The sequence below is a fragment of the Leucoraja erinacea genome, chromosome 40 (genome assembly GCF_028641065.1).
Source record: "Leucoraja erinacea ecotype New England chromosome 40, Leri_hhj_1, whole genome shotgun sequence".
NCBI lineage: Eukaryota > Metazoa > Chordata > Chondrichthyes > Rajiformes > Rajidae > Leucoraja > Leucoraja erinaceus.
Window position 1 is genome coordinate 244330 of NC_073416.1, and position 27149 is coordinate 271478.

At 50.3% G+C, this 27149-nt stretch overlaps 1 protein-coding gene across 4 annotated transcripts; it reads left to right on the forward strand.

Annotated features, from left to right (window-relative positions):
* The first annotated feature begins 2682 nt into the window (after positions 1–2682).
* LOC129714745 (sterol O-acyltransferase 1-like) lies at positions 2683–26949 on the forward strand. 4 transcript variants are annotated; one of them, XM_055664550.1, is made up of 16 exons: positions 2685–2865; positions 5645–5742; positions 7174–7232; positions 9491–9627; positions 11223–11282; positions 13078–13185; positions 14125–14407; positions 14854–14929; positions 17609–17693; positions 19212–19257; positions 20235–20364; positions 21194–21291; positions 22150–22248; positions 23303–23438; positions 24133–24278; positions 25077–26936. In XM_055664550.1, exons 2-16 carry the CDS (start codon positions 5658–5660, stop codon positions 25131–25133), a joined length of 1605 nt encoding a protein of 534 aa, XP_055520525.1. In that variant the 5' UTR covers positions 2685–2865; positions 5645–5657; the 3' UTR covers positions 25134–26936. The 4 variants fall into 4 exon arrangements, with proteins under 4 accessions (XP_055520527.1, XP_055520525.1, XP_055520526.1 ...); XM_055664551.1 differs by having other exon boundaries at positions 2686–2843; positions 25077–26937; XM_055664552.1 differs by lacking the exon at positions 11223–11282 and having other exon boundaries at positions 2683–2865; positions 25077–26947.
* The last annotated feature ends 200 nt before the right edge of the window (positions 26950–27149 follow it).

Consider the following 27149-nt stretch of genomic DNA (forward strand, 5'->3'; position numbering starts at 1 on the left):
TTTCATGTTCCTGATCCACAATGTATCTGAGGGAACCGGCTCCACATACAATCAGCATGTTAATCTTTGGGTCAAACTCATCCCTAACTGATCTAATAGTGGGAGTCTATGCTTTCAGTACAAGTGAGGGAGCAAGCTGGTGGAAGCACCTTGTCTATGGAATTCTGCCTGGTACTGTCTAGTGTATGGTCATCCCTGGAAAGCATAATCTCCTGCTGAGTCATAGCCATACAGCGCAGTAACATAGAAATTAGGTGCAGGAGTAGAGGCCATTCGGCCCTTCGAGCCTGCACTGCCATTCAATATGATCATGGCTGATCATCCAACTCAGTATCCCGTACCTGCCTTCTCTCCATACCCCCTGATCCCCTTAGCCACAAGGGCCACATCTAACTCCCACTTAAATATAGCCAATGAACTGTGGCCTCAACTGGCCTCAAATAGGGCCGAAACCCAAAGGAAATAGGCAAAGTTTTGGGTCGAAACCCGAAGGGTTTCGGGACAAAACGTTGCCTATTTCCTTCGCTCCATAGATGCTGCTGCACCCGCTGAGTCTTTGGCTGATCATCCAACTCGGTATCCCGTACCTGCCTTCTCTCCATACCCCCTGATCCCCTTAGCCACAAGGGCCACATCTAACTCCCTCTTAAATATAGCCAATGAACTGGCCTCAACTACCCTCTGTGGCAGAGAGTTCCAGAGATTCACCACTCTCTGTGTGAAAAAAGTTCTTCTCATCTCGGTTTTAAAGGATTTCCCCCTTTATCCTTAAGCTGTGACCCCTTGTCCTGGACTTCCCTAACATCGGGAACAATCTTCCTGCATCTAGCCTGTCCAACCCCTTAAGAATTTTGTAAGTTTCTATAAGATCCCCTCTCAATCTTCTAAATTCTAGAGAGTATAAACCAAGTCTATCCAGTCTTTCTTCGGCCCAACCGAGAGCCCGGGGAATGGGAAACGAGAGATATAGAACAAATGAATGAAAGATATGCAAAAAGTAATGATGATCAAGGAAAGGTGGAGCCCACAATGGTTCATTGTTGGTGGTGTGCTAGGTGATAATAAGTTGGGAAGACAGTGAAACTCAACAGGATGACGGTGAAGTTAGTACAAAGGGCCTGTACTTGTGCTGTACTGTGGTATTAAGTGAAATGTTATGGTGGAGTGTCGGGGTCAGATCCAGAGGATTGGGAAAGGAGTAACATGGGCTTGATTGGGGACTTCTGCAAAGGAACAATAATGACCTCTTTCTGACTGGGAGGAATGATGAGGTGGCATAGCCTGCAGTGCCACTCCCTCACTGCTCCAGTGAGCTGAGTTCAATTCTGACCATGGCCCTCTCCATGGGGAGTTTGCACGTTCTCCCTGTGACCTTATGGGTTTCCCCCAGGTGATCCAGTTTACTTCCACATCTCCCAAGACGTGCAGGCCCGTAGGTTAATTCTCTGCTGTAAATTGTCACTGGTGTGTGGGTGAGGGGTAGAATCTGGGGGGGGGTTAATGAGAATGTGGGGAGGGTGGGATTAGTGTAGGATTAGAGTAAATAGGTGGTTAATGGTCCATGTGCACATGCTTGGCCGAAAGGCCTGTTTCCATGCTGTGTGTCTCTGAATTAAAGTGCGTTACTCTCTCTAAGTCAACGACTGCACCCCCACAGACTTCTCTGTCAAGCTTTTCAAGTTTGCAGATGACACAACCCTGATTGGACTGATCCAGGATGGGGAGGAATCTACCTGCAGACAGGAAGTGACACAGCTGGCGTCCTAGTGCCTTAGTAACAATCTGGAGCTCAATGCTCTTAAGACAGTGGAATTAATTGTAGACTTTAGGAGAGCTTCCCCCTCCCCTCACCATCAACAACACCACAGTCACATCTGTGGAGTGTTTTAAGTTCCTGGGAACCATCATCTCCAGGGACCTTAAATGGGAGGCCACCATCGACTCCACAGTCAAAAAGGCTCAACAGAGGATGTACTTCCTGTGGAAGCACAATCTGCCACAGGCAATGATGGTCCAATTCTACACGGCCATCGTAGAGTCTGTCCTCACCTTCTCCATCATGGTCTGGTTTGGCTCAGCCACCAAGCACGACACCTGGAGGCTGCAGCGAATTGTCCGATCAGCAGAGAAGGTTATCGGCTGCAACCTTCCCTCCATTGATGAACTGTACACTGCAAGGGCCAGGAAGTGAGCGGGCAAGATCATCTCTGACCCCTCTCACCCTGGCCACAAACTCTTTGAATCACTTCCATCTGGAAGGCGACTCCGGACTGGGGGGGGACTATGCATAAACACAGTAATTTCTACATGGTGAAACCAAATGTATAAAAATTGCCGTTATTAAAATCTGACAACGTGCACTTTAACCACATGTGATTTTTTAAAAAATTACAAATCTCAAATTGTGGAGTACAGAGGCAAATAAATAAATGATGGGTCTTTGTCCCAAACATTATGGAGGGCACTGTGGATATAATAGTGGCGTTTAAGAGACTTTTAGATAGGCACGTGGATTTGCAAGGAATGGAGGGATATGGATAAGGTGCAGGCAGAGGGAATGAATAGATCATGTTTGGCACAGACATTGTGGGCCTGTTCTATAAGTCTCTGCACTGCTCCATGTCAGAGAGAGAAAGTAATTTGTTTTCCGAGAGAAGGGAAGGAAAGGGTTAAAAATCAGTCCCCAAGGACTGGGGCAAAGAGCTTGTGTCTATCTTCTTGATTGGAAGGTCACAGCTACAGCCACTTGGAGGATTACAACACTGTGCATATCTTTGTGAGTCGGTACAAAGGCCGACAGTCACTGAAGTTGATCTAGAAGCTCAGGAGCAGCGGGACTGGAGGTGAGCTGTGAGTGGGATCGCGGTGAGTACCCGTCACATTCAACTCCGCTATCAGACGGACAAAAGTCAGTCAGGGAACAATTCAGGGACAGGCTTTCGTGGATTTTATGGTCAACAGTTTAAAGGGATATGTTTACAAAGTTATTCTATTGTACGGAAATCATTCAAGGTGGGATTTTGATGGTGGAGCTGGAGGTTTGAATTCCAGGTTCCCCTGTGAAGGCTGGGACAGGGCCTGGGTGAACCTTGCCCAGCCTGTTTAATCAGGCGTGCCAGTGCGGGAAGTCTGGCCCCGACCACAGCGCAGCCCCACACTGCTCTCAAAACTGTCCTTTACACCAGTAGCCCCAGAGCAGCGAGCAGCAGCAACAACATGGGCTCAGGCTATCAAACCGCCCCGTGGCTCCGCCAAAAGCTCCCACACTAACTGACTCTTCCTGCCTTGGTTTCATCTTCTGTACACCCCGTGTGTGTGTGTGTGACCCTGTACGCACAGAAGGGTGTGTGTCAGTGTGGGACCCTCTACACTGTGTGTGTGTGTGTGTGTGTATGACCCCCGTACACTTTGTGTGTGTGTGGGACCCTCTACACCCTGTGTGTGTGTGTGTGAGACTGTACCCCTGTATGTGTGTGCGTGTGTCAGTGTGGGACCCTCTATACTGTGTGTGTGTGTGACTCTGTACCCCTGTGTGTGTGTCAGTGTGGGACCCTCTACACTGTGTGAGGGAGAGACCCTGTGTACACTGTGTGTGTGTGTGTGTGTGTGACTGTACCCCTGTGTGTGTGTGTGTGTGTGTCAGTGTGGGACCCTCTACACTGTTTGACTGTGTGTGTGTGTGTGTGTGTGTGTGTGTGACTGTACCCCTGTGTGTGTGCGTGTGTTAATGTGGGACCATCTATACTGTGTGTGTGTGTGACTGTACCCCTGTGTGTGTGCGTGTGTCAGTGTGGGACCCTGCACTGCTGATGTCAGCAGTATGTAGCTTTTCCCACTGAGCTTTTCCCACTGAGAGTAGGGAAGATTCAAACAAGGGGACATGACATGAGAATTAAGGGACTGAAGTTTAGGGGTAACATGAGGGGGAACTTCTTTACTCAGAGAGTGGTAGCTGTGTGGAATGAGCTTCCAGTGGAGGTGGTGGAGGCAGGTTCGTTTTTATCATTTAAAAATAAATTGTATAGTTATATGGATGGGAAGGGAGTGGAGGGTTATGGTCTGAGCGCAGGTAGATGGGACTAGGGGAGATTATGTGTTCGGCACGGACTAGAAGGGTCGAGATGGCCTGTTTCCGTGCTGTAATTGTTATATGGTTATATGGTTAATATGGTAAAGCCCAACTCCAGACAAGGAATCACGTTGACAGATCCCAGACCAATGACTTGATTTGTTTTTACATCTGAAACACTTTTCCTGGACCAGTCATTGTCTGCGTTGTCTCCAGCTCCACTCTTGCTGATGACACTGTCATTCAGAATCATAAAGCATGGAAACAGGCCATTCGGCCCAACTCGTGCATTCAATCAAGTGGAGCCTCAGCTTCTGCCAGCCCTTTTCTCCACTTGTATCAGTCACCACCCACCAGATAGTTTATAACCGCCGAGTTTGCTGATTTCCCGCACTGATTAACGTTCTCTGGGATAATGACTCAGCATCCCTGGAATGGGGTTTTAATTACGGGCCATTGTTTTACAACCGATCCTGCCTAATTAGCGTGGAGATACTTGAAATAGACTTTCACTTTTCTGCTACAAAGGCAAAGGCTGTAGGTTGATATTACTATGATATAAAATAATCAATACTAGCATAATAATCACAAAGTTCAGGGCTGACTGATTAACCCCTTTTACTGCATGCTGACTCATGGATGAAAAGTGACAGCATTTCATTGTCTGATCTCAATTCAGTTGAACTGATGGGATTTTGATGGTAACTCCGCTCCCCCCCCCCCCCCCCCCAATCCCACCCCACCTCTTCCCCCACCTGTGGGAAAGGACTTTTGATCACATCTCTTTAAAGCAATGGATTTTTAAATGACGTCTGCTTTGTTATTCATGAAGAAAGTCGATTATCAATTTAGTAAGGCTCTTCCATTGGAGAAAACATTAACATCAGTTGTGAATCAATTGTTTCAAGAGTGTTTTTGTCATATGTCCCAGATAGAACAATGAAATTCTTACTTGCAACAATATAATAAACGAGGAAAAAAGTTTAGTGTGTGTATCAGCAGAGAGGGCAAGGGACATGAATCCGCAGAGAAGGTGTTCGTTTGTGGAACAGTGTCCGGTTTATTGGCTGTAAACTTTTTTAAGGGAAGACTGCAGGAAAGCACAGGGCGGCACGGTGGCGCAGCGGTAGAGTTGTTTCCTTACAGGCGACGGAGACCCGGGTTCCATCCTGACTACGGGTGCTGTCTGTACGGAGTTTGCACGTTCTCCCCGTGACCTGCGTTGGTTTTCCCCGAGATCTTCGGTTTCCTCCCACACTCCAAAGCCGTGCAGGTTTGTAGGTTAATTGGCTTGGTGTAAATGTAAATTGTACCTGGTGTGTGTAGGATAATATTAGTGTGCGGGGATCGCTGGTCGGCACGGACTCGGTGGCTGTTTCTGCACTGTATCTCTAAACGAAAGTTAACTAAAAAGGATATCTGGAAACCATGAGAGGAAGGAAGGGAGTGGAGCACATTCACAGCATGAATGTGTACGGTACAAGCAGACATGGACACACTGCACAGTGGTGGCACGGGCAGATCGCGTCATTCTTGCTTCTTTTGCAATAAATCTACTTTGATGTCTGTTTTCAGAATTCCAAGAAGGATGAATGAATGCGTGGAAGAATCCAAAGTCCGGGAGCGGAAGAAGCAATCCAAAGAAAACAGCATGCAAAATGCTGCAGCAAATGGTAGGTCTTAATTAGACCCAGGTCCATGAAAGCAACATCACACACATGGAGAACCCATAGGTACTGCGGCCACAAGTCCGAGGCTGGCTATTTTGCCGTGAGCGACTCGGACTCTTTCCACTAGCAGGGCGTCACGGTGGCGCGGCGGTACAGTTGCTGCCTCACTAGCGGCAGAGACTCGGGTTCCATCCTGACTTTGCGTGCTGTCTGTGTGGAGTTTGCACATGCTCCCTGTGACCGCGTGGTTTTCCTCCAGTTTCCTCCCACATCCCAAAGGTGTGGGGTTTATAGGTTAATTGGCCCTGTGTAAATTGTCCCAAGTGTGGATTAGAAGGTGGGATAGAACTAGTGTGAACGGGAGATCGATGGTTGGCGTAGACTCAGTGGGCTGAATTGAACTATTTAAAGCCCCCCTCTTTACAGGCACACAATAGGTGTCTGCAGTTCTCAATTGTGATGGTGATGAAGTCAAAGACTGATGTCAAGTCCACCCCAGATGAACCATTGTTTAACCATTTCCACCTCAAAACACCGTTGTTCCTTTCCAACTTTTTTTGCTGAGACTTTTCATGCACTCACTGGCTCTTCAATAGAGTCGAGAGCATTTAATTGTCATATGCAGCAGGACGTGAACAATGAGATTGCTACTTGCTGCACCTTTTCAGGCCTGTGCATTAACGCAACAATACAACAAATACACTGTCATTTATCCTAGGTAAACGGAGCATGACAGTGCAAGCTAAAGTACATAATGCCACCTTGGTGCAAAGTCCATGGTAGATTGTTGCTGAAGTTGTGTTGTGGTCAGGGTTGTGCAATGTTCACGAGCCTTCTGATTGTTGGGAACAAGCTGTTCTTGAACCTGGAGATCACGGTTTTCAGGCTCCTGTACCTTCTTCCCCATGGTAGCAGCAGGATGAGAGCATGGCCAGGGTGGTGTGGGTCTATGATGATGTTAGCTGCCTTCTTGAGTCAGCGCTTTCTGTAGATCCCTTCAATGGTGGGGAGGTCTGTACCCGTGATGGACCAGGCCATGTCCACCATTTTGTGCAGCCTCCTTCATTGCAAGTCGAAGGCAGAAGTTTTGGTTTGAGACCTTTCATCCCTGGAGAAGAGGAGTTAGGTGACGTTTTGGTTTGAGACCTTTCATCAGACTGTGAGTTAGGGAGGGGGTATGGGAAGGTACAGAGCCTGCATCGACTCGGGAAAGGTGGAGCCCACAATGGTCCATTGTTGGCTGGGGACGAGGTGATAACAAAGCAATACAAATGGTGAAATTAGCAAGAGGACTAGGGTGGGGGAGGGATGGTGAGAGAGGGAAAGTAAGGGTTACTTAACTTTAGAGAACTCAATATTCATACCACTGGGCTGGAAGTTGCCCATATTAATATTATGCCCCTATTATTAATATTTATGTCCCTTTCTTTGAAGATTCTGCAGATCATGGCAATGACCTCGATCACCCAATTGCCTGGAAGAAACATATTGAGGTAGGACTTTCAAGATGTTATTAGGGCATGTCCCCTTACATTTATTATTTCACAATACATCGGTCATTTAGAGACATGATATCATCGTAAACTAGCAACACTTGGTGAATGAAAAGATTCAGTTGCTGCTTAAGCATTGCCAAGTTTAAAGCGGTATTACTGAGCCAGGACGCGCTGCAATGCAAAATGCGCTGAACAATGCGACTGCCCAGCTCATTGTTAACATCGCAATAAACTTGCGGCGCAAATTGCGATAAATGCACAAATGAATAATGACGCTGGCACAAGGGGCTGCAGATGCTGGAATCTTGCGCAAAGCATGAAGTGCTGGGGGGATCTCGAGGAGGGAATGAGTCTATTTGCCCTCCGCAGATGCTGCCTGCCCTGCTGAGTTCCTCCAGCACTTTATGTTGGTGGTGATGCTGAGTTGGGCAGCGTCGCCTCCTGGAGGTTACTGAAATCTAGGAGCGGGGAAGCAAACAGAGTGAATGATGGTGAAAGAATTAAAACCAGATGAGAGGGAAACGGAGAAACGAGAAAGACGTGTTAGAGAGAAGGAACAAGACAAAATGGAAGAATCGCATTGATATCATGATAATGAAATTGCTGCCTAATTAAAGCAATCGTACAGCCCCAGTACAAACTGGACATGACCATTGCCTGTACATTACCCATCTATCCCCCATCCATTACCTGTACGATAGCACATTACTGCACATTACTGCACATTACTGCACATTACTGCACATTACTACACAGCTGACCTGCCTCACAAGCTGAACTTGCTTGTCCCTATCCCATGTTTCATCATTCAGCTGCCTGTTTGTAATACCGAGAAGGTCACGCCAGTCCAAAAGGTCACGGTGAGCGTTGTGGAGAAGATGGGTAAATTGCCACATGTTTACGCGGGGTGAAGGCATGCGCCAAGGACATGCAATCCATCTATCTTTATGATGACTGCCTTATCGGCCCATGAAACGCAAGGTCATGTTTGCAACGCAGATAAGGACTTGTCACTCCTTGCAGCTGAGCTTGTCTGATCTCAGTGCTCTGCTCCATGGGTTGTGTTGGCCACCCCACTGGTCATAGAGGGGTGGGCGGGTAATAAAGCTATCAATGAATGAGCTGATGTACTCTGGACCACATGATGTTGTCCTATTGAACTATTAATATCGTCTAACGATAAGTCTGCCCGCATATTAGTTTAATCTAGAGATACAGCACAGAAACAGGCCCTTCAGCCCATCGAGTCAGCACCGACCAGCGATCCCCGCACATCAACACTATCCTACACACACACTAGGGGACAATTTACATTTTTACCCAAGCCAATTAACCTACAAACCCGCACGTCTTTGGAGTGTGGGAGGAAACCGAAGATCCCGGAGAAAACCCACGCAGGTCACGGGGAGAACGTGCAAACTCCGTACAGACAGCGCCCGTAGTCGGGATCAAACCCTGGTCACCGGCATTGAGAGAAGATTGGTCACGTTCTTATTGAAGGGCAGCGCAGGCACGAGGGACCTACTATTTTATTTTGTAGATCCATTGCTATTAGGCCCTCGTGCCCCCTGGGATGTCAGGACTTTCATATGAAGAAAGACTGGATAGACTCGGCTTGTACTCGCTAGAATTTAGAAGATTGAGGGGGGATCTTATAGAAACTTACAAAATTCTTAAGGGGTTGGACAGGCTAGATGCAGGAAGATTGTTCCCGATGTTGGGGAAGTCCAGAACAAGGGGTCACACACAGTTTAAGGATAAGAGGGAAGTCTTTTAGGGCCAAGATGAGAAAAACATTTTTTACACAGAGAGTGGTGAATCTCTTAAGGGGTTGGACAGGCTAGATGCAGGAAGATTGTTCCCGATGTTGGGGAAGTCCAGAACAAGGGGTCACACACACAGTTTAAGGATAAGGGGGAAATCTTTTATGACCAAGATGAGATTTTTTTTTTTTTTTCACACAGAGAGTGGTGAATCTGTGGAACTCTCTGCCACAGAAGGTAGTTGAGGCCACACAGTTCATTGGCTATATTTAAGAGGGAGTTAGATGTGGCCCTTGTGGCTAAAGGGATCAGGGGGTATGGAGAGAAGGCAGGGATGGGATACTGAGTTGGATGATCAGCCATGATCATATTGAATGGCGAATGGTGCAGGCTCGAAGGGCCGAATGGCCTCTACTCCTGCACCTATTGTCTATGTTTCTATGTTTCATCTCATATTCTTGATTAGAACATTTTCTTTTGTCTCTGACCTAGGATATGAAGGTAGAATTGTTGGATCAGTTCAAAGGTCACCTGAGCGAGCTGCTAGACAGAGCCGCGGAAGAATCCATTGAGTCCTATTCACACTATAAACAAGTGACAAAGTCCCAGGAGTCGGGACACAGGAACAGGTACAGAGAGCTGCAGCCAGGGGGAGCTGTTTACTTGTGCAGTGAGTGAGGGGAAAGGCCGCTCACCAACCCCGTCGGGCTGGAGGCCGTTCTCTCTCACGGGGAATGTGTGGTGGGACTGGGCTGCCAGATCCCAGCGAAGACTGGACCTCGCCACCGCCCCTCCCCACCCCAGATCCGTTCAAAGATGGCGCCCAACCCAGGCGTCTCTTTGTGTGCTAGTCACTGGAATATGGAATAGACAAGTCCCAGTGAAATTCTTTGCTTGCATTCCCAAGGTATACAAATAGTGGCCACATAAAGGGCAGGGACAAAGTGGCAACGCATCCCGCGCCGGCTCCACCCCGCACCCCCACGCCGAGTCCCCATTGTCCTTTGTTCTCCCCCCCTCACGACGGTGAATTACAACAACACATTACAATTGGTCCACTCCTTTGAATCTCTACTCCTACCTACCGCAACATTTCTAATCGTGTATCTGTACACTGTGGACGGCTCGATTGTAATCGTGTATTGTCTTTCCGCTGGCTTGTTAGCACGCAACAAAAAGCTTTTCACCGCACCTCGCTACACGTGACAATAAACTAAACAGAAACGCAACTAAACTAAAACTCCTGCAGATGTGGCTCTTTCTGGTGGAGGCTCGGAAAACATCAGATTGTTGATCGAAAGCCTTTGGGGGAGATAGGTGCAGCCATCCACAACATGGAGAGATCACCCTGAGAGATATAGAGTCACACAGATTGGAAACAGTCCCTTCGGCCCACCTTACCCATGCCGAACAAGATGCCCCATCTACACTAGTCCCACCTGCCGTGTTTGGCCCATATCCTTCTAAACCTGTCCTATCCATGTGCCTGTCCAAATATATTTTAAATTTTGTTATAGTACCCCTGCGTCAACTACCTCCTGACAGCTTGTTCCTTACACCCACCACTGTTGGTGTGGAAAAAATCCTATTAAATCGTTCCCCTCTCACCTTGAACCTATGACCTCTGGTCCTCGATTCCCCTACTGTCAAGAGTCAAAGGTGTTTTATTGTCACATGTCCTGAAACGGAACAATTAAATTCTTACCTGCAGCAGCACAACAGACATGTAAACATGAGATAGACACAAAAATCTGGAGTAACTCAGCGGGACGGGTAGCATCTCTGGAGGGAAGGAATGGGTGATGTTTCTGGGTCGAGACCCTTCTTCAGACTGTATTACTCTGTAAACACCATCATAAACAAACAAAAAAGTTGCACCCGCACACATATGTACACACGCACACATATTTGTACACATACATATACCTTTTTGTCTGCACTATTATTGTTTGTTTATATGTGTGTACATACATTATAGACGAACATACATGTCTACGTATATATGTGTCTGTGTATGTGTGTGTATATATACATGTATGGGACACACACACACACACACACACACACACACACACACACACACACACACACACACACACACACACACACACACACACACACAAATGTCCTGTTAAATCTTTCCCATTAGTATCTTGTACAGAGTATCAGTTAACTATTGTTGACGAGTTGGGTTTAGTGTTAATAACATCATATTTGTCCCAAGGGGCAAGAACATTGCAACATTGAAAGGAAAAGTCTTTGTGAATCGATGCTCGATCCTCGAGTAAGTACAGACGGTATAACTGTATATACAGTTGCATGTACAGCGTTACTGTGTTGTTGTTTTATTGTGAGCAATGTTACTATGTATAGCGTTCTGGTGTAGTGTACAGTGTTACGGTGTATAGTTACTGTATACAGTGTCATTTTGTACAGTATAACTCTGTACAGTGTAACTCTGTACAGTGTCAGTCGATTGATCTTATACTCGACTGCATCGCCCGTAGTTACGGATGGTCCACTCCCAAGCGTCCCTACATAGAGGTGGGTTGCGGGCCTCGGAGAGATATTCCCTGCATCGCTCCATGCTTGTGTTTTATTAACATGCACGTTCAGACAGTGTGGGGTACATTGGTCTGCAGCGTGCAGTGTGCAGAGCGCAATGGGAACTGACGTTCCGTTTTACCAGGCACGCCTGTACCCACGGACCCTGGCCCTCAGGCGGCCGGGCAGACGGAAGCAAGGGTCCTAACCCTGGGCAACCAGCTCGCAGAAGAAAGGCGGCAGATGCTAAAAATCGGAGCTAAAAACAGAAACAATCGGCATCTATGGAGAAAGAAACAGCCTGTGTTTTAGGGTGAAGACAGTTTGACTTGCTGCATAATAGCTGCTGCGCAAACAGACCAAGATCTGACCGCAAACAACAACAATCAAAGGGAGATTGCTCCTGTTGTCTGTTGGTGAATGAATGAATGACACTTGATTGTTACATGTGGCAAGTCACAGTGAATTCTTTGCTTGCGTTCCCAAGGTATGTAAATAGTGGCTACGTAAAGGGCACCGGCTGACAAAGTTACAAGTACCCCATGCTGGGTCCTCCTTTGTTCTCCCCTCACAGTGGTCCTCCTACACTGGGTCTCCAGTTAGCACATCACTTCAAACGGCCCACCAAGTCTACTCCACCATTCAGACATGGCTGATCTATCTCTCCCTCTCAACCCCATTCTCCTGCCTTCTCCCCGTAACCTCTGACACCCGCACCAATCACAAATCTGTCAATCTCCACCCTAAAAATACCCATTGACTTGGTTTCCACTGCCGTCTGTGGCAAAGAATCCCACAGATTCACCACCCTCTCACAAGAAAGTTCTCCTCATCTCCTTCCTAAAGGTATGTCCTTTAATTCTGAGGCCATTTCCTCTGGTTGTAGACTCTCCCACTAGTGGAAACATCCTCTCCACATCCATGCTTTCTTCAGATTGAGATTCAGGGGGGAGGGAAAGTGGAGGTGTGAGAGGAATGCAGTGAACCGCACTGAAAGCCTGACGCTGGCGTTCCAATGCTGAGAGCAGGACAGGAAGCGGGCAGCCTTTATGCCAGGGCAATGGGAATGTTGTCCCTGTGCCATGCCTGGCTCCTGGCAGTGCCACAAACTCTTTGAATCACTTCCCTCTGGAAGGCAACTCCGGACTGTCAAAGCTGCCAACAGCCAGACATAAAAACAGTTTTTATCCACGAGTAGTAGCTCTACTCAATAACCAAAAATCTGTAGCCTCCCTTTGATCTGGTTACTTAATTCACATTGGTTATGTTTTATTATTAATGTTTAATGCTTTATGTGTCATTCCAAACTGTCACTGTGTGTCATGTTGTCACTTGCGGGCGGAGCACCAAGGCAAATTCCTTGTATGTGAATACTTGTCCAATAAACTTATTCATTCATTCAGTCTGAATGCAGATCAGAGGTATCAAGGCCGTCCGTAGTGGGAGAGCGTGCTGGGTTAGTGGAGTTGACGGGAACACGGTACTGGGGTGCTACCCGCTGTGTCAATATATTCACTGGGCTTTTTCTTTCCCAGCGAGCTGTTCGAGAACCCCCACATTAAGACGATATACCACATGTTCATCGCCCTCTTCATCGTCTTTGTTGTCAGTACCATGGCGGTCGAGTTCATTGACGAGGGAAGGTGAGAGCGCCAACCGTTGTAGCGGGCGACCTAGACACAGATTAAACCCCAGCCCCGCACTGGGCTCCCTGCATGCCATGCCAGACTGGTGCCCACCGGCTGAGCCCAGCGCCCTTCCTGCCAGGGGGTCCCTGGCGCGGCCGATGCCGCCTCCGGTCTGTGATTCACCGCTGCCTCCGAGTCCGAAGAGTTCATGCGGGCAATGTGTCCGAGCGGGCAAAGGGCAGGGCAATCCCTTGGCATCATTGGGCATCGTTGCATCAGTTAAGCCTCAGCCTGCCGAGCCTGGCGGAGCTGCCGTGCCCCAAGTGAGTGCTTGGCGGGCACCTGATCAAATGGGTCAAGGATACAGGGGGTTTGGTTTCTATACAGAACAACAGATGACCAGGAGTGGGTTACAGGCTTGGTGGCACAGCGGTAGAGTTGCTGCCTTACAGCACCAGAGATCCTGACTACAGGTGCTGTCTGTACAGTCCCCCTGTGACCGTGTGGGTTTTCTCCGGGATCTTTGCTTTCCTCCCACACTCCAAACACGTGAATTCGCTTTGTATCATTGTAAATTGGATAGTGTGAGTGTGCGGTGATGGCTGGCCGGCCCAGACTGGGCGGGCCGAAGGGCCTGTTTCCATGCCGTACCTCTACACTAAATTAACCTAAAAGCAGAAGATGGCCGCCCATGCCTTCTCTCCAGAGATGCTGCCTGTCCCGTTGCGTTACTCCAGCACGTTTGGTTTAAACCAACATCTGCAGTTCCTTCCTGAACTAAAAGCAAATCCGTGGGCGTGGGTTCTAGGCTGGGATGTCAGTGAAGGGTTTGGGGGTTTATATGTGGAATAACAGAATGTGTAAGTCGTACATGTTTGACAACAGCCTCGCTTGTATTGTGTGAGCTGAGGGGTTTGGGGAGAGGAGTTGACCTTCGTTATTTTCCCCTTTCAGGCTCATCCTAGACTTTGATATGCTGGTGTACGCCTTTGGGAAATTCCCCAGGGTGTTTGTCACCTGGATCTGCCTCTTCCTCTACACGCTGACTGTGCCCTACAAAGCTCTAGACATGTGGGGCAGCTCGTACCAGCTGGCCAGATACCCTCGCCTTGCCACCCTGGCCCTGGGCTTGGTGCTGGTCGTGGGCCAAGTCTGCGTCCTTGGAATCTACCCGATCTACGCCGTCATTCATTACCAGTTGCCCCCAGCCTCGAGGTTCATTGTGATCTTGGAACAGGTATTACATGCAGCTCACAGTTCACCACTTCTAAGAGCAGAATTAGGCCATTCGGCCCATCGTGTCTACTCCGCCATTCAATCATGGCTGATCTATCTCTCCCTCCTAACCCCATTCTCCTGCCTTCTCCCCATAACCCCTGACACCCGTACTGATCAACAATCTGTCTTTCTCTGCATTAAAAATATCCACTGACTTCGCCTCCACAGCCGTCTGTGGCAAAGAATTCCACAGATTCACCACCCTCTGGCTAAAGAAATTCCTCCTCATCTTCCTAAAAAAACATCCTTTGATTCTGAGCCTCTGACCTCTAGTCCTAGACTCTCCCACTAGTGGCAACATCCTCTCCACATCCACTCTATCCAGGCCTTTCCAAGGATGAGTCCAAGTATTGTAGCACACCGTGTGGTTGGGGCAATGGATCATTGTTTGTGTTTTAACCACAGCTTCGATTAGCGATGAAGAGTTACTCTTACATACGGGAAAATGTTCCCAAAGTATGGAAGGCGAAACGATCGCAAGGTAAGGATTCCGGTTACAGCGATCTCTAGCAACCAATGCAACTCACTGAGGGGCAGCACAGCCTGCCCGTGTCTTGCCCGCTCACACGCTGCCCACTAGTGCCAATGCCAAGGCCACAATGACGATCATGCCAATGCACAAGGCCACAACTCTCACCAACTTCTACAGATGCGCCGTAGAAAGCATTTTATCAGGATGTATCAAACTTGGTTTGGGAACGGCTCCATCCAGGATTGCACAAAATTGCAGCGAATTGTGACCATCACACAAACCAATCTCGCTTCCATTTGCTTCATTTATATACCACACGCTGCCTCGGCAGCATCATCAAGGACCAGTGTCACCTCGTCACTTCCTCTCCCACCGGGCAAGAGGTACAGAAGTGTGAAAACAAACGCACACCTATAGATTCAGGGACAGTTTCTTCCCAGCTGTTATCAGGCAACTGAATCATCCTACCAACAACCAGAGAGCGGTCCTGAGCTACTATCTACCTCATTGGTGACCCTCGGAGCAGTGGCATGACTAAAGTTATCGGTACTTAATAAATTAAAATCTTACTGCCATTACATGTTGTAAACAGTGCCTTCACTTCCACTCTGCCTGAACCCACTCACCTCAGGCCACTTTGAGCAATGCGTTCAATTCCCAGCCATTCCTTGCCCAGAGTGTGACTGGGACAGTCTCTCTGTGAGATGATATACCACCACCTGGAGGCATTAGAAGGTATTGCCTTACTTTTACTACAGCATATTGTCCACAGTTTTCTCCCACCTGTTTCTGAGGCTTCTCTCACCTGTGTGTGAACCAACACAGTGGGTGAGGATACCTCATCTCTGACCCTGATATCGCCCTCTGGCTGTGTCCTCTCCTGACCTCTGGCCCCAACATTGCCAGTGTCCACCCTTGACCTCTGATCCCAACATTGCCCTCAGTCAGTCCACCCTTGACCTCTGACCCCAGCATTGCCCTCAGCCAGTGTCCACTCCTGACCTCTGACCCCAACGTTGCCCTCAGTCAGTGTCCACCCCTGACCTCTGACCCCAACATTGCCCTCAGTCAGTGGCCACCCTTGACCTCTGACCCCAGCATTGCCCTCAGCCAGTGTCCACTCCTGACCTCTGACCCCAACGTTGCCCTCAGTCAGTGTCCACCCTTGACCTCTGACCCCAACATTGCCCTCAGTCAGTCCACCCTTGACCTCTGACCCCAGCATTGCCCTCAGCCAGTGTCCACCCTTGACCTCTGACCCCAACATTGCCATCAGCCAGTGTCCACCCTTGACCTCTGACCCCAGCATTGCCCTCAGCCAGTGTCCACCCTTGACCTCTGACCCCAGCATTGCCCTCATCCAGTGTCCACCCTCGACCTCTGACCCCAGCATTGCCCTCAGCCAGTGTCCACCCTTGACCTCTGACCCCAACATTGCCCTCAGCCAGTGTAGATAAATCAGTGAATTCCAGAAGCAGGCAACATGGAGGTTGAGGCTTATGGGTCTTTCCCTGGCCTGGACCGTTGATACAATATCTGTTGCTATTCTATCCGAAGAAAGATGTGATGAATGCTAAGAATATACATCAATGATTTGGATGAAGGGATTCAAAGTAACATTAGCAAATTTGCAGATGACACAAAGCTGGGCGGCAGTGTGAACTGTGAGGAGGATGCTAAGAGTTTGCAGGGTGACTTAGACAGGTTGGGGGAGCGGGCAGATGCATGGCAGATGAAGTTTAATGTGGATAAATGTGAAGTTTTCCACTTTGGTAGCAAAAACAGGAAGGCAGATTACTATCTAAATGGTGTCAAGTTGGGAAAAGGGGAAGTACAATGGGATCTGGGGGTCCTTGTACATCAGTCTATGAAAGTAAACATGCAGGTACAGCAGGCAGTGAAGAAAGCGAATGGCATTTTGGCCTTTATAACGAGAAGAATCGAATATAGGAGCAAAGAGGTCCTTCTGCAGTTGTACAGAGCCCTAGTCAGACCACACCTGGAGTATTGTTTGCAGTTTTGGTTCCCTAATTTGAGGAAGGACATTCTTGCTATTGAGGGAGCCCAGCGTAGATTTACAAGGTTAATTCCCGGGATGGCGGGACTGTCATATGCTGAGAGAATGGAGCAGCTGGGCTTGTACACTCTGGAGTTTAGAAGGATAAGAGGGGATCTCATTGAAACATATAAGATAGTTAAGGGCTTGGACACGCTAGAGGCAGGAAACATGTTCCCGATGTTGGGGGAGTCCAGAACCAGGGGCCACAGTTTAAGAATAAGGGGTAAGCCATTTAGAATGGAGATGAGGAAACACTTTTTCACACAGAGAGTTGTGAGTCTGTGGAATTCTCTGCCTCAGAGTGTGGTGGAGGCCGGTTCTCTGGATACTTTCAAGAGAGAGGGCTCTTAAAGATAGTGGAGTCAGGGGATATGGGGAGAAGGCAGGAACGGGATACTGATTGGGGATGATCAGCCATGATCACAGTGAATGGCGATGCTGGCTCGAAGGGCTGAATGGCCTACTCCTGCACCTATTGTCTATTACCTAATACTAAGCACATGAAGAAAACTCTCTTCAGAGAGACCAATGTGAGAGACTGGGACTCCATCTTAAGAGTACATGAGATCTCAAGCTGAATGAAGCTGTGTTTTGTGAACTGATTTAAATTGTCTTATTTTTATTTGTAGGTGAAGTGCTTCAGATGCCAGCGTTCTCCTGCTACCTTTACTTCTTGTTCTGCCCCACCCTCGTCTATCGCGACTCATATCCCAGGTATGACTTGGTCTCTCACTGAATGGGGCTTTTCTCCTTACCCCCTCTTTGGTTGGGCCAAGGGGGTGGCCTGCCCTGCGTTGTGGGCCCAGATCAAGAACCACCCACTGTGGTCCGTTCTTCGATGCCCACTCCAACCAGTAAGAATCCATCTCTTGCATCAATATTCTGCCACACTGGGCAGCTCGTTCCTGGCATTCGTCTCCCCCACCCCGCCCTGTGGCATTGTCACGTGACCTAACCAAGGTACAAGCGTGCAGGAACGGTAGATTCTACTGAGGCAGTACACCAGGGTCGTCACGTCCCCGCCACCATTTTGTCCAAACTTGTTAAAGATGCAGAGTCTCAACTTGGCCATGAAGGCCCTGTTGTCATGGTGACGGCACTGGGTGGGAGTTGCAGGGGTCGGCCTGGCCTGGCGATGTGTCGATGACCTCCAGCACTGCTCTGCTGAAGAGGGGGGTGGGCTGGTGATGTTATCCGTGAGGGGCTGCTGCCTAGAAAGGCCAGATCCCCTCACAAGGACAGCTTTGATGCTACGGATGGAGGGGGGGGGGGGCAGGAGATTGACTCTGCTCCACCATCTGCCCCCACACCCACAGCTCCCAGAAATTCGCCCCAGTAGTGGCATTGGGATCTTTACCAGAAATAAGGGCGGGTGCAGCTTTATGGTGTACACATTGGATAAAGACACATGCAGGATCCTGATGTCCAGGGTTTTAGTTTAGATTAGAGATACACCGAGTCCACGTTGACCAGCGATCCCCGCACACTAACTCTATCCTACACACACTGGGGACAATTTACAATTTTACAAAGCCAATTAACCAACAAACCTGCACGTCTTTGAAGTGTGGGAGGAAACCGGAGAACCCGGAGAAAACCCATGTGGTCACGGGGAGAGAACGTGCAAACTCCGTGCAGACAGCACCCGTGGTCGGGATGGAACCCGAGTCTCTGGCGCTGTGAGGCAGCAACTCTACCGCTGCACCACTGACCTCTTTGCTGTCTTGGGGCAAGTATTTACTCCTCAATCAATGCACAGACTCGGTAACCTCATTCCTCCTTGCTGTGTAATTGCCCGCAATGTCCCCTACACTACAGCAGAGGGTACACTTCACACATTTAGTGGCGGTGTCTGGGACCAGAGGTCATAGCCGCAGAAGAATAGGACGCACCTTTAGAAAGGAGATGAGGGGGAATTTCTTTGGCCTGAGGGTGGTGAATCTGTGGAATTCATTGCCACAGACGGCGGTGGAGACAAAGTCATTGGGTATTTTTAAAGCGGAGATTAGTGCGGGTGTCAAAGGTTACGGGGAGAAGGCGGGAGAATGGGATTGGGAGGGAGAGATAGATCAGCCATGATTGAATGGCGGAGTAGACTTGATGGGCCGAATGGCCTCATTCTGCTCCTATGTCTTATGAACATGAGTACTTTGGCAGTTACATGGCTTTGGGACTAACGGGGCTCATGAATTGGGAGCCTTCAAATCTCATCAGGGATGTATCTTATTCCAGGACTCCAAAGATCAGATGGAAGTACGTTGCCTTGAACTTTGCTCAGGTGAGAATGGAACAATTAGATCAGATTCAGATTCAATTTTAATTGTCATTGTCAGTGTACAGTACAGAGACAACGAAATGCATTTAGCATCTCCCTTGAAGAGCGACATAGCAAACGATTTGAATAAAAACATAAATAATAAGTGTCCGGGGGGGGGGGGGGTGGTGATTGGCAGTCACCGAGGTACGTTGTTTAGTAGAGTGACAGCCGCCGGAAAGAAGCTGTTCCTCGACCTGCTGGTTCGGCAACGGAGAGACCTGTAGCGCCTCCCGGATGGTAGGAGGGTAAACAGTCCATGGTTGGGGTGAGAGCAGTCCTTGCCGATGCTGAGCGCCCTCCGCAGACAACGCTTGCTTTGGACAGACTCAATGGAGGGGAGCGAGGAACCGGTGATGCGTTGGGCAATTTTCACCACCCTCTGCAATGCCTTCCGGTCAGAGACAGAGCAGTTGCCATACCATACTGTGATGCAGTTGGTAAGGATGCTCTCGATGGTGCAGCGGTAGAAGTTCACCAGGATCTGAGGAGACAGATGGACCTTCTTCAGTCTCCTCAGGAAGAAGAGATGGTATCTGATTGTCACATGTAAAAAAAATCGATACTTTTTACTCGAAGGTAGGTCGTGATGCTAGTCGGAGGCAGTCGAAGGTAATACTTTAGAGATACAGCACAGAAACAGGCCCTTTGGCCCATCGAGTCCGTGACGTACACTCGCACACGCTCGGGACAATTTACAATTCTTACCGAAGCCAATTAACCTACAAACCTGCAGTCTTGGGGGGGGGAAACCGAAGATCTCGGAGAAAACCCACGCAGGTCACGGGGAGGACGTGCAAACTCCGTACAGACAGCGCCCGTAGTCAGGATGGAACCCGGGTCTCCGGCGCCGTGAGGCGGCAACTCTACCCGCTGCGCCACCGCGCCGCTTCGCTGTGGATGGATCGGACTGTGATCGCTGTTTATTCTTTGCCCCACAGGTCCTTGGCTGCCTCTTCTACTTGTACTTCATCTTGGTGAGGCTCTGCATCCCAGTGTTCACCAACATGAGCAAACAGCCATTCAGCACCAAGACGCTTGTCCTCTCGATATTCAACGCCACCTTGCCAGGTAGGGCCAGTGGCACAGTCTGTGCCCGTTCATCGAGGTGCCCGTCCAGCGAGGCCCCCCCCCCCCCCCCCCCCCCCCCGATCCCCCCTCCCCCCCGGCCCAGCGAGGCCCCTCCCCCCCTCCCAGCGAGGCCCCCCCTCCCCCCCCCCGGTCCAGCAAGGCCCCAGCCCAGCGAGGCCCCCTCCCCCCCCCGTCCAGCAAGGCCCCGGCCCAGCGGACAAGCCAGGCCCAAGGTGGAGCCTGCTTGGAAGATGGTTTCAAGAAGGACGTGAGAATTGTGTATTAGTCAGTTGGCACTTCCAATGGTGAATGGGCAATCATTGTCAGAAATACACGATGGCACAAAGTGGCACAGCGGTACCTCACAGCGCCAGAGACCCAGGTTCAATCCTGACCTCGGGTTGGTGCTGTCTGTGTGGAGTTTGCACCTTCCCGCTGTGCCCATTGTGGGTTTTCCTCCCACTGCTGCATTTTGCTCCCACATCTCAGAGACGTGCAGGTTTGTAGGTCAATTGTCCCTCTCCCTTAGTAAAACTCCCTTAGTGTGTAGTATGTGACGGTGGGAACTAGTCGGTGTTTGGTGGAGGGAGGGAAGAGGTTCAGCTTGGAGAGAAAGTTCGCAGCTCAAGCTCAAGCAGCATCCTTGGACAACACGGGTCGGTGATGTATTGGGTCGCGACCCTGCTTCAGGCTCCACGGATGCTGCTTGACGTGCTGCTTGCTCCAGTACTTTGTGGTGGCACCGTGTCGCAGAGCTGGAGCTGCTGCCTTACGTCCGGGTTCGGGTCACACATGGTGGCAAACTGAGCTGGTGATCTCTCTCCACCAGGAATCTTCATCCTGCTCCTCTTCTTCTACTCCTTCCTCCACTGCTGGCTGAACGCCTTTGCCGAGATGCTCCGCTTCGGAGACCGCATGTTCTACAAGGTAACAGGCGGGGTGGGGAGGGGTAGTGGACAGGGCATGCTACTGATCAGGAGTGTGAGTGTGTGTGTGTGTGTGTGTGGAGAGGTCAGAGAGAGCAGGGCACAGGGGAGTGGAAGCGATGGGTGGGAAGGAAGGGAGATGGGGGAGAGGAGAGAAGTGAGGGGAGGGTGTGGGGGGGAGAGAGGGTGGGGGTGGGGGGGGGAGAGGAGGGCTGCAGAGGAGTGTTGGAGGGAGATGTAACAATGCCACTACATTGGTTACACAGAAAAGCTGGAGAAACTCAGCGGGTGCAGCAGCATCTATGGAGCGAAGGAAATAGGTAACGTTTCGGGCCGAAACCCTTACGGGTTTCGGCCCGAAACGTTGCCTATTTCCTTCAGGGTTTGGTCCCGAAACGTTGCCTATTTCCTTCGCTCCATAGATGCTGCTGCACCCGCTGAGTTTCTCCAGCTTTTCTGTGTAACCTTCGATTCTCCAGCATCTGCAGTTCCCTCTTAAACAATGCCACTACATTGTCCACTTGCCCCACTCCGACAGACACCTGCCCTTTTCTATCTGTCGACCCGTCCTTGTACGACCCTCCTCTGCGTGGCCAGTGGTGGCCTTGGCTGCCCACGCCTGGTGGGCATCATGCGTTCAGATGGCTAGCCCCTCATGCCCTCTGTTGGTGATGTGTCTGGAGTGGATGAGAGAGTGGGATAACGCAGAACGAGTGTGAACGGGCGATCGCTGGTTGGCACGGACTCGGTGGGGCCGAAGGGCCTGTTTCCATGCTGTATCCCTAGACTAAACTAAACCTGGGATAGTTGCCCCGTGTGGTGACGGCAGGCACTGACTCGCTGCCCGTCTCTGCCCCAGGACTGGTGGAACTCCACCTCCTTCGCCAACTACTACCGCACCTGGAACGTGGTCGTCCACGACTGGCTCTACAACTACACCTACACCGACCTGGTCTGGGTAAGCACCGCGCCACACAGCGCAGCGCAGCCCAGCGCGGGCATGATGCCACGGCCCAGTGGGCAGACGTCAACCCTCCCCGTCTCCCATTAGCCGCACGGTGAGACTGGCACGCCAATATTCACGTCATGACTGGAGTTACACAAATCTGCCCAGTCTCTCATTGTGATTTACCACTCTGGCTGCACCACAGAATAATGCACACACGCACGCTCACTCACACACGCACGCTCACTCACACACGCACGCTCACTCACGCATACACGCACACACACGCTCACTCACGCACACGCACGCTCACTCACACACACGCACACGCACGCTCACTCACACACGCACGCTCACGCATACACGCACACGCACACTCATACACGCACGCTCACACTCACTCATACACGCACACGCACGCTCACTCACACACGCACGCTCACGCTCACTCATACACGCACACGCACGCTCACTCATACACGCACGCTCACACACGCACGCTCACTCACACACGCACAAATACAAATGCATACAAACATATTTGCGTGCGCACACACACATACATGCACATGCACACACAAACTCACACATGTACTCGGACACATCTGCACACACACATGCATACAAATACATATGCATACACACACATGTGCACCTGCATACACTTAAATGCGCCCTACACCACATATACACAACACTGCACACACACATACCACATATGTGCACATTAACACCATTTATGCAAGCACACACACACACGCACACATACGCACATATACACACATACGCACTCACACACGCACACGCACATATATACACACACACACACACATGCACAAACGCAAATATACACATACATGCACACACATGCACACACATACATGCATAAGCACATACACACACACACACACATACGCACATATTCACATATACACATGTAGACGCATATACACCCACACCTATCCCCGCCCCACCACCAGGGCACAGTAACGTGTCCAACTCAGCGAGGGTGTGCATGTGTGGAGGTGGGCCGACTGCAGGGTCACTGGCGTATGTTGTGTTGCAGATACTGGGCAAGAGGTTCCGCGTGGCTGCCATGCTGTCTGTCTTCATCCTGTCTGCCGTGGTTCACGAGTACGTGCTGACGCTGTGCCTGGGCTACTTCTACCCCGTCATGTTCTGCCTCTTTGCCATCTTGGGAGGTAGGTGGTGCCACCACGATCGCTCCGGGAGACAGCAGTACCCTCGCCTCCTTTGCGTCACGGCACTGTGAGTTGTTGGCACACGGCCGCTGTGTAGTTGGCACCGGCTGCAATGCAGTGCTGGGGTTGGCAATGCCAGCTCTTGCTTGCTGCCACTCCTGCCATCCCTGTAGCGGGCCGACCTCCAGCGTCGGAGAAGGTAAAGCTACTGATTGCCCCCGAGATCATGTTATAGGAGCAGAATGAGGCCATTCAGCCCATCAAGTCTACTCCACCATTCAATCATGGCTGATCTATCTCTCCCTCCTAACCCCATTTCTCCTGCCTTCTCCCCCCAAAACCCCTAGAGAGACCGGGGGGGGGAGAGACCCCGGATGAGGGGGGGGGGGAGAGGGGGGGGGGGGGCGGGGGGGGGGGGGGGGGGGGCGGGGGGGGGGGTGGGGGGGGGGGGGGGGAGGGGGAGACTGGGGGGGGGGGGCCGCAAGTACTGCCGAACCGCCACTGGACCGCCCGTCACTGTAGGCACTGGGCCTATTGTGGTCTCCCCCCCCCTGTGGGGAGGAGGGAGGACACATTGGTGCGTACGTGGAGAGGGGACTGATGGAGGGGAGCTGTCGTTCAGGCAGCAGCAGGGAGTGTCTGCCCCCTACAGCTACCGTCCCACCTCCACCACTGTTGTCCTCTTCCCCCCCAGTATTCTTCAACTTCATCTTCAATGACAGCAGGACGGGCCCCGGCTGGAACATCATGATGTGGGTTTTCCTCTTCATCGGCCAGGGCATCCAGGTGTGCCTGTACTGCCAGGAGTGGTACGCACAGATCCACTGCCCCGTCACTGAGGTGGGTGTGGACTGGCACCCGGACACCCAGCCTCACTCGCACACGCACGCACGCACACGCACGCACACGCACGCACACACACACACCACGCACACGCACGCACGCACACGCATGCACGCCCACCATGCACACACCACACGCAAACACCACACCCACACCCATACACACACTAGCCCACACACACTCACACATACTTACACCCACCACAAACACACTCACTCTCACTCACTCGCTCATGTTCACGCCTACACTGGCCCACTCACACACCACTCACTCCCACACACGCACACGCACACAATCACTCTCACACACGCACACATATTCATGCACACATACATACACGCACACGCACACACAATCACTCTCACACACGCACACAATCACTCTCACACACGCACACATATTCATGCACACATACATACACGCACACGCACACAATCACTCTCACACACGCACACATATTCATGCACACATACATACACACACGAGCACACACACGCACACATACTCATGCACACATACATACACACACGCGCACGCACACGCACACATACTCGTGCACACATACATACACACACGCACACATACTCATGCACACATACATACACACACGCGCACACACATGCTCACACACATACATACACACACGCGCACACACATGCACACATACTCATGCACACATACATACACACACACACATACTCATGCACAAATACATACACACACACACCTACACATGCGCGTGCACACACTGGACATCACACTGTATGTAACCATTGACCTGTCCCTTCCCTGCAGAGGCATTTCTGGGCGTTGGTGACTCCTCGCTCCTGGTACTGTCGACCAGAGGCCTAAGCTGATTCCTGATGTTCCCCCGTGGTTGTGTTCATCAGAGTGATCGCTTGAGTGAGAGGCTTTGATTCCACGACACTCTCTGTGTCATTTATGTCAATTCATCATTTCATCACCCATTCAGCTGCGCCTTGCCCCCTGAAAGGTCCATCAGAGCCACTAGTCCCATCCACCTAGTCCCATCCACCAAGTCCCATCCACCTGCTCCTACACATGCACCTGTCCAAGTCTCTTTTAAATGTTGTTATACAACCTACCACAACTACTTCCTCTGGCAGCTCGTTCCTTACACCCACCACCCTCTGTGTATAAAAAGTTCCCCACCCCGAGTTCCCCTCTCACCTTAAGCCGATGTCATCTGGTTCTTGATTCCCCTACTCTGAATAAAAGATTCATCCGATCTATTCCTCTCATGATTTTGTACACCTCTATAAGATCACCCCTCATCCTCCTGCACTTTAAGGAATAGAGTCCCAGCCAGCTCAACCTCTCCCTGTAGCTCAAGCCCTCGAGTCCTGGCAACATCCTCGTAAATCTTCTCTGTGCCCTCTCCAGCTTGGCAACATCTTCCCTACAGCAGAGTGACCAAAACTGAACAACAATGCTCCAACTGCAGCCTCACCAATGTCTTGTACATCTGTAACATAACATCCCCACTGGAATACTCCGTACTCTGCCTGTTGAAGGCCAATGTGCTGAAAGCTTCTTCTTGTGGGATATTTCCTCAGTTGGGCAGAGCAATTCCTTCTCTCCGTTCCTTCTCTCCAGAGATGCTGCCTGTCCCGCTGAGTTACTTGGGCAGAGCAATTCCTTCTCTCCGTTCCTTCTCTCCAGAGATGCTGCCTGTCCCGCTGAGTTACTCCAGCTATTTATGTGTCTGAACTCATTCGCAGGATGAGACCTCCGCTCAGTCCGTCTTAACTCACCTGATGCCCTGGTTGCTAAACACTTTAACTCCCCTCCCATCCCCACACCGACCTCTCTGCCTGGGCCTCCTCCACTGTCAGAGTGAGTGCCAGCACAAATTGGAGGAACGGCACCTCATATTTCACTTGGGCAGCTTACACCCCAGCGATATGAACATTGACTTCTCTAACTTCAGATAGCCCTTGCTTTCCCCTTCTCTCCATCCCCCTTCCCAGTTCTCCCACCAGTCTGACTGTCTCCGACTACATTCTATCTCTGTACAGCCCCCCCTCCCCTGACATCAGTCTGAAGAAGGGTCTCAACCCATTCCTTTTATCCAGAGATTTTGCCCGTCCCGTTACTCCGTCTTTTTGTGTCTATCTTTGGTTTAAACCAGTGTTTGCAGTTCCTTCCTATTAATAATACAACTCTACTTTGATGCAGAGCCGTTTCTGTACATTGATCGAAGGTTGTGAATGAGGCCGTGAGAATGTTTTTTTTCTGTTTCTTATCACGGGATGTTCTGTGAAATAAATTCTCCAGATCTCTCACTTCTGGTGTTTGATGCTACTGTTGAACCTACTGACTGGAGGCTGGGATCAGAGGACAAGGCCCTCTCTGTGGTGCAGTCAGGGTAGGACGAGCTCTCACGAACAGATGCATGGCAAGAAGGTCATCAGTTCATAAGTGATAGGAGCAGAAATAGGCCATTCGTCCCATCAAGTCTACTCCACCATTCAATCATGGCTGATCAATTTTTCCCGCTCAACCCCATTCTTCTGTCTTCTCCCCCAGTAAACGTTGGAGCAGACCCAATCAATCAATCAGGTTTATTCATCACATATACGATGAAGTGCAGTGAAATGAATTTGCCAGCAGCGGTACAATCAAAAAGAACACACAATACACAATAAAATGTAACACAAACATCCAGTCAGTCCTTCTCCATTGTTCTGTGGAATTCTCTGCCACAGAAGGTAGTCGAGGCCAGTTCATTGGCTATATTTAAGAGGGAGTTAGATGTGGCCCTTGTGGCTAAGGGAATCAGGGGGTATGGAGAGAAGGAAGGCAGGTACTGAGTTGGATAGCCATGATGATTGTTGGCGATGATCA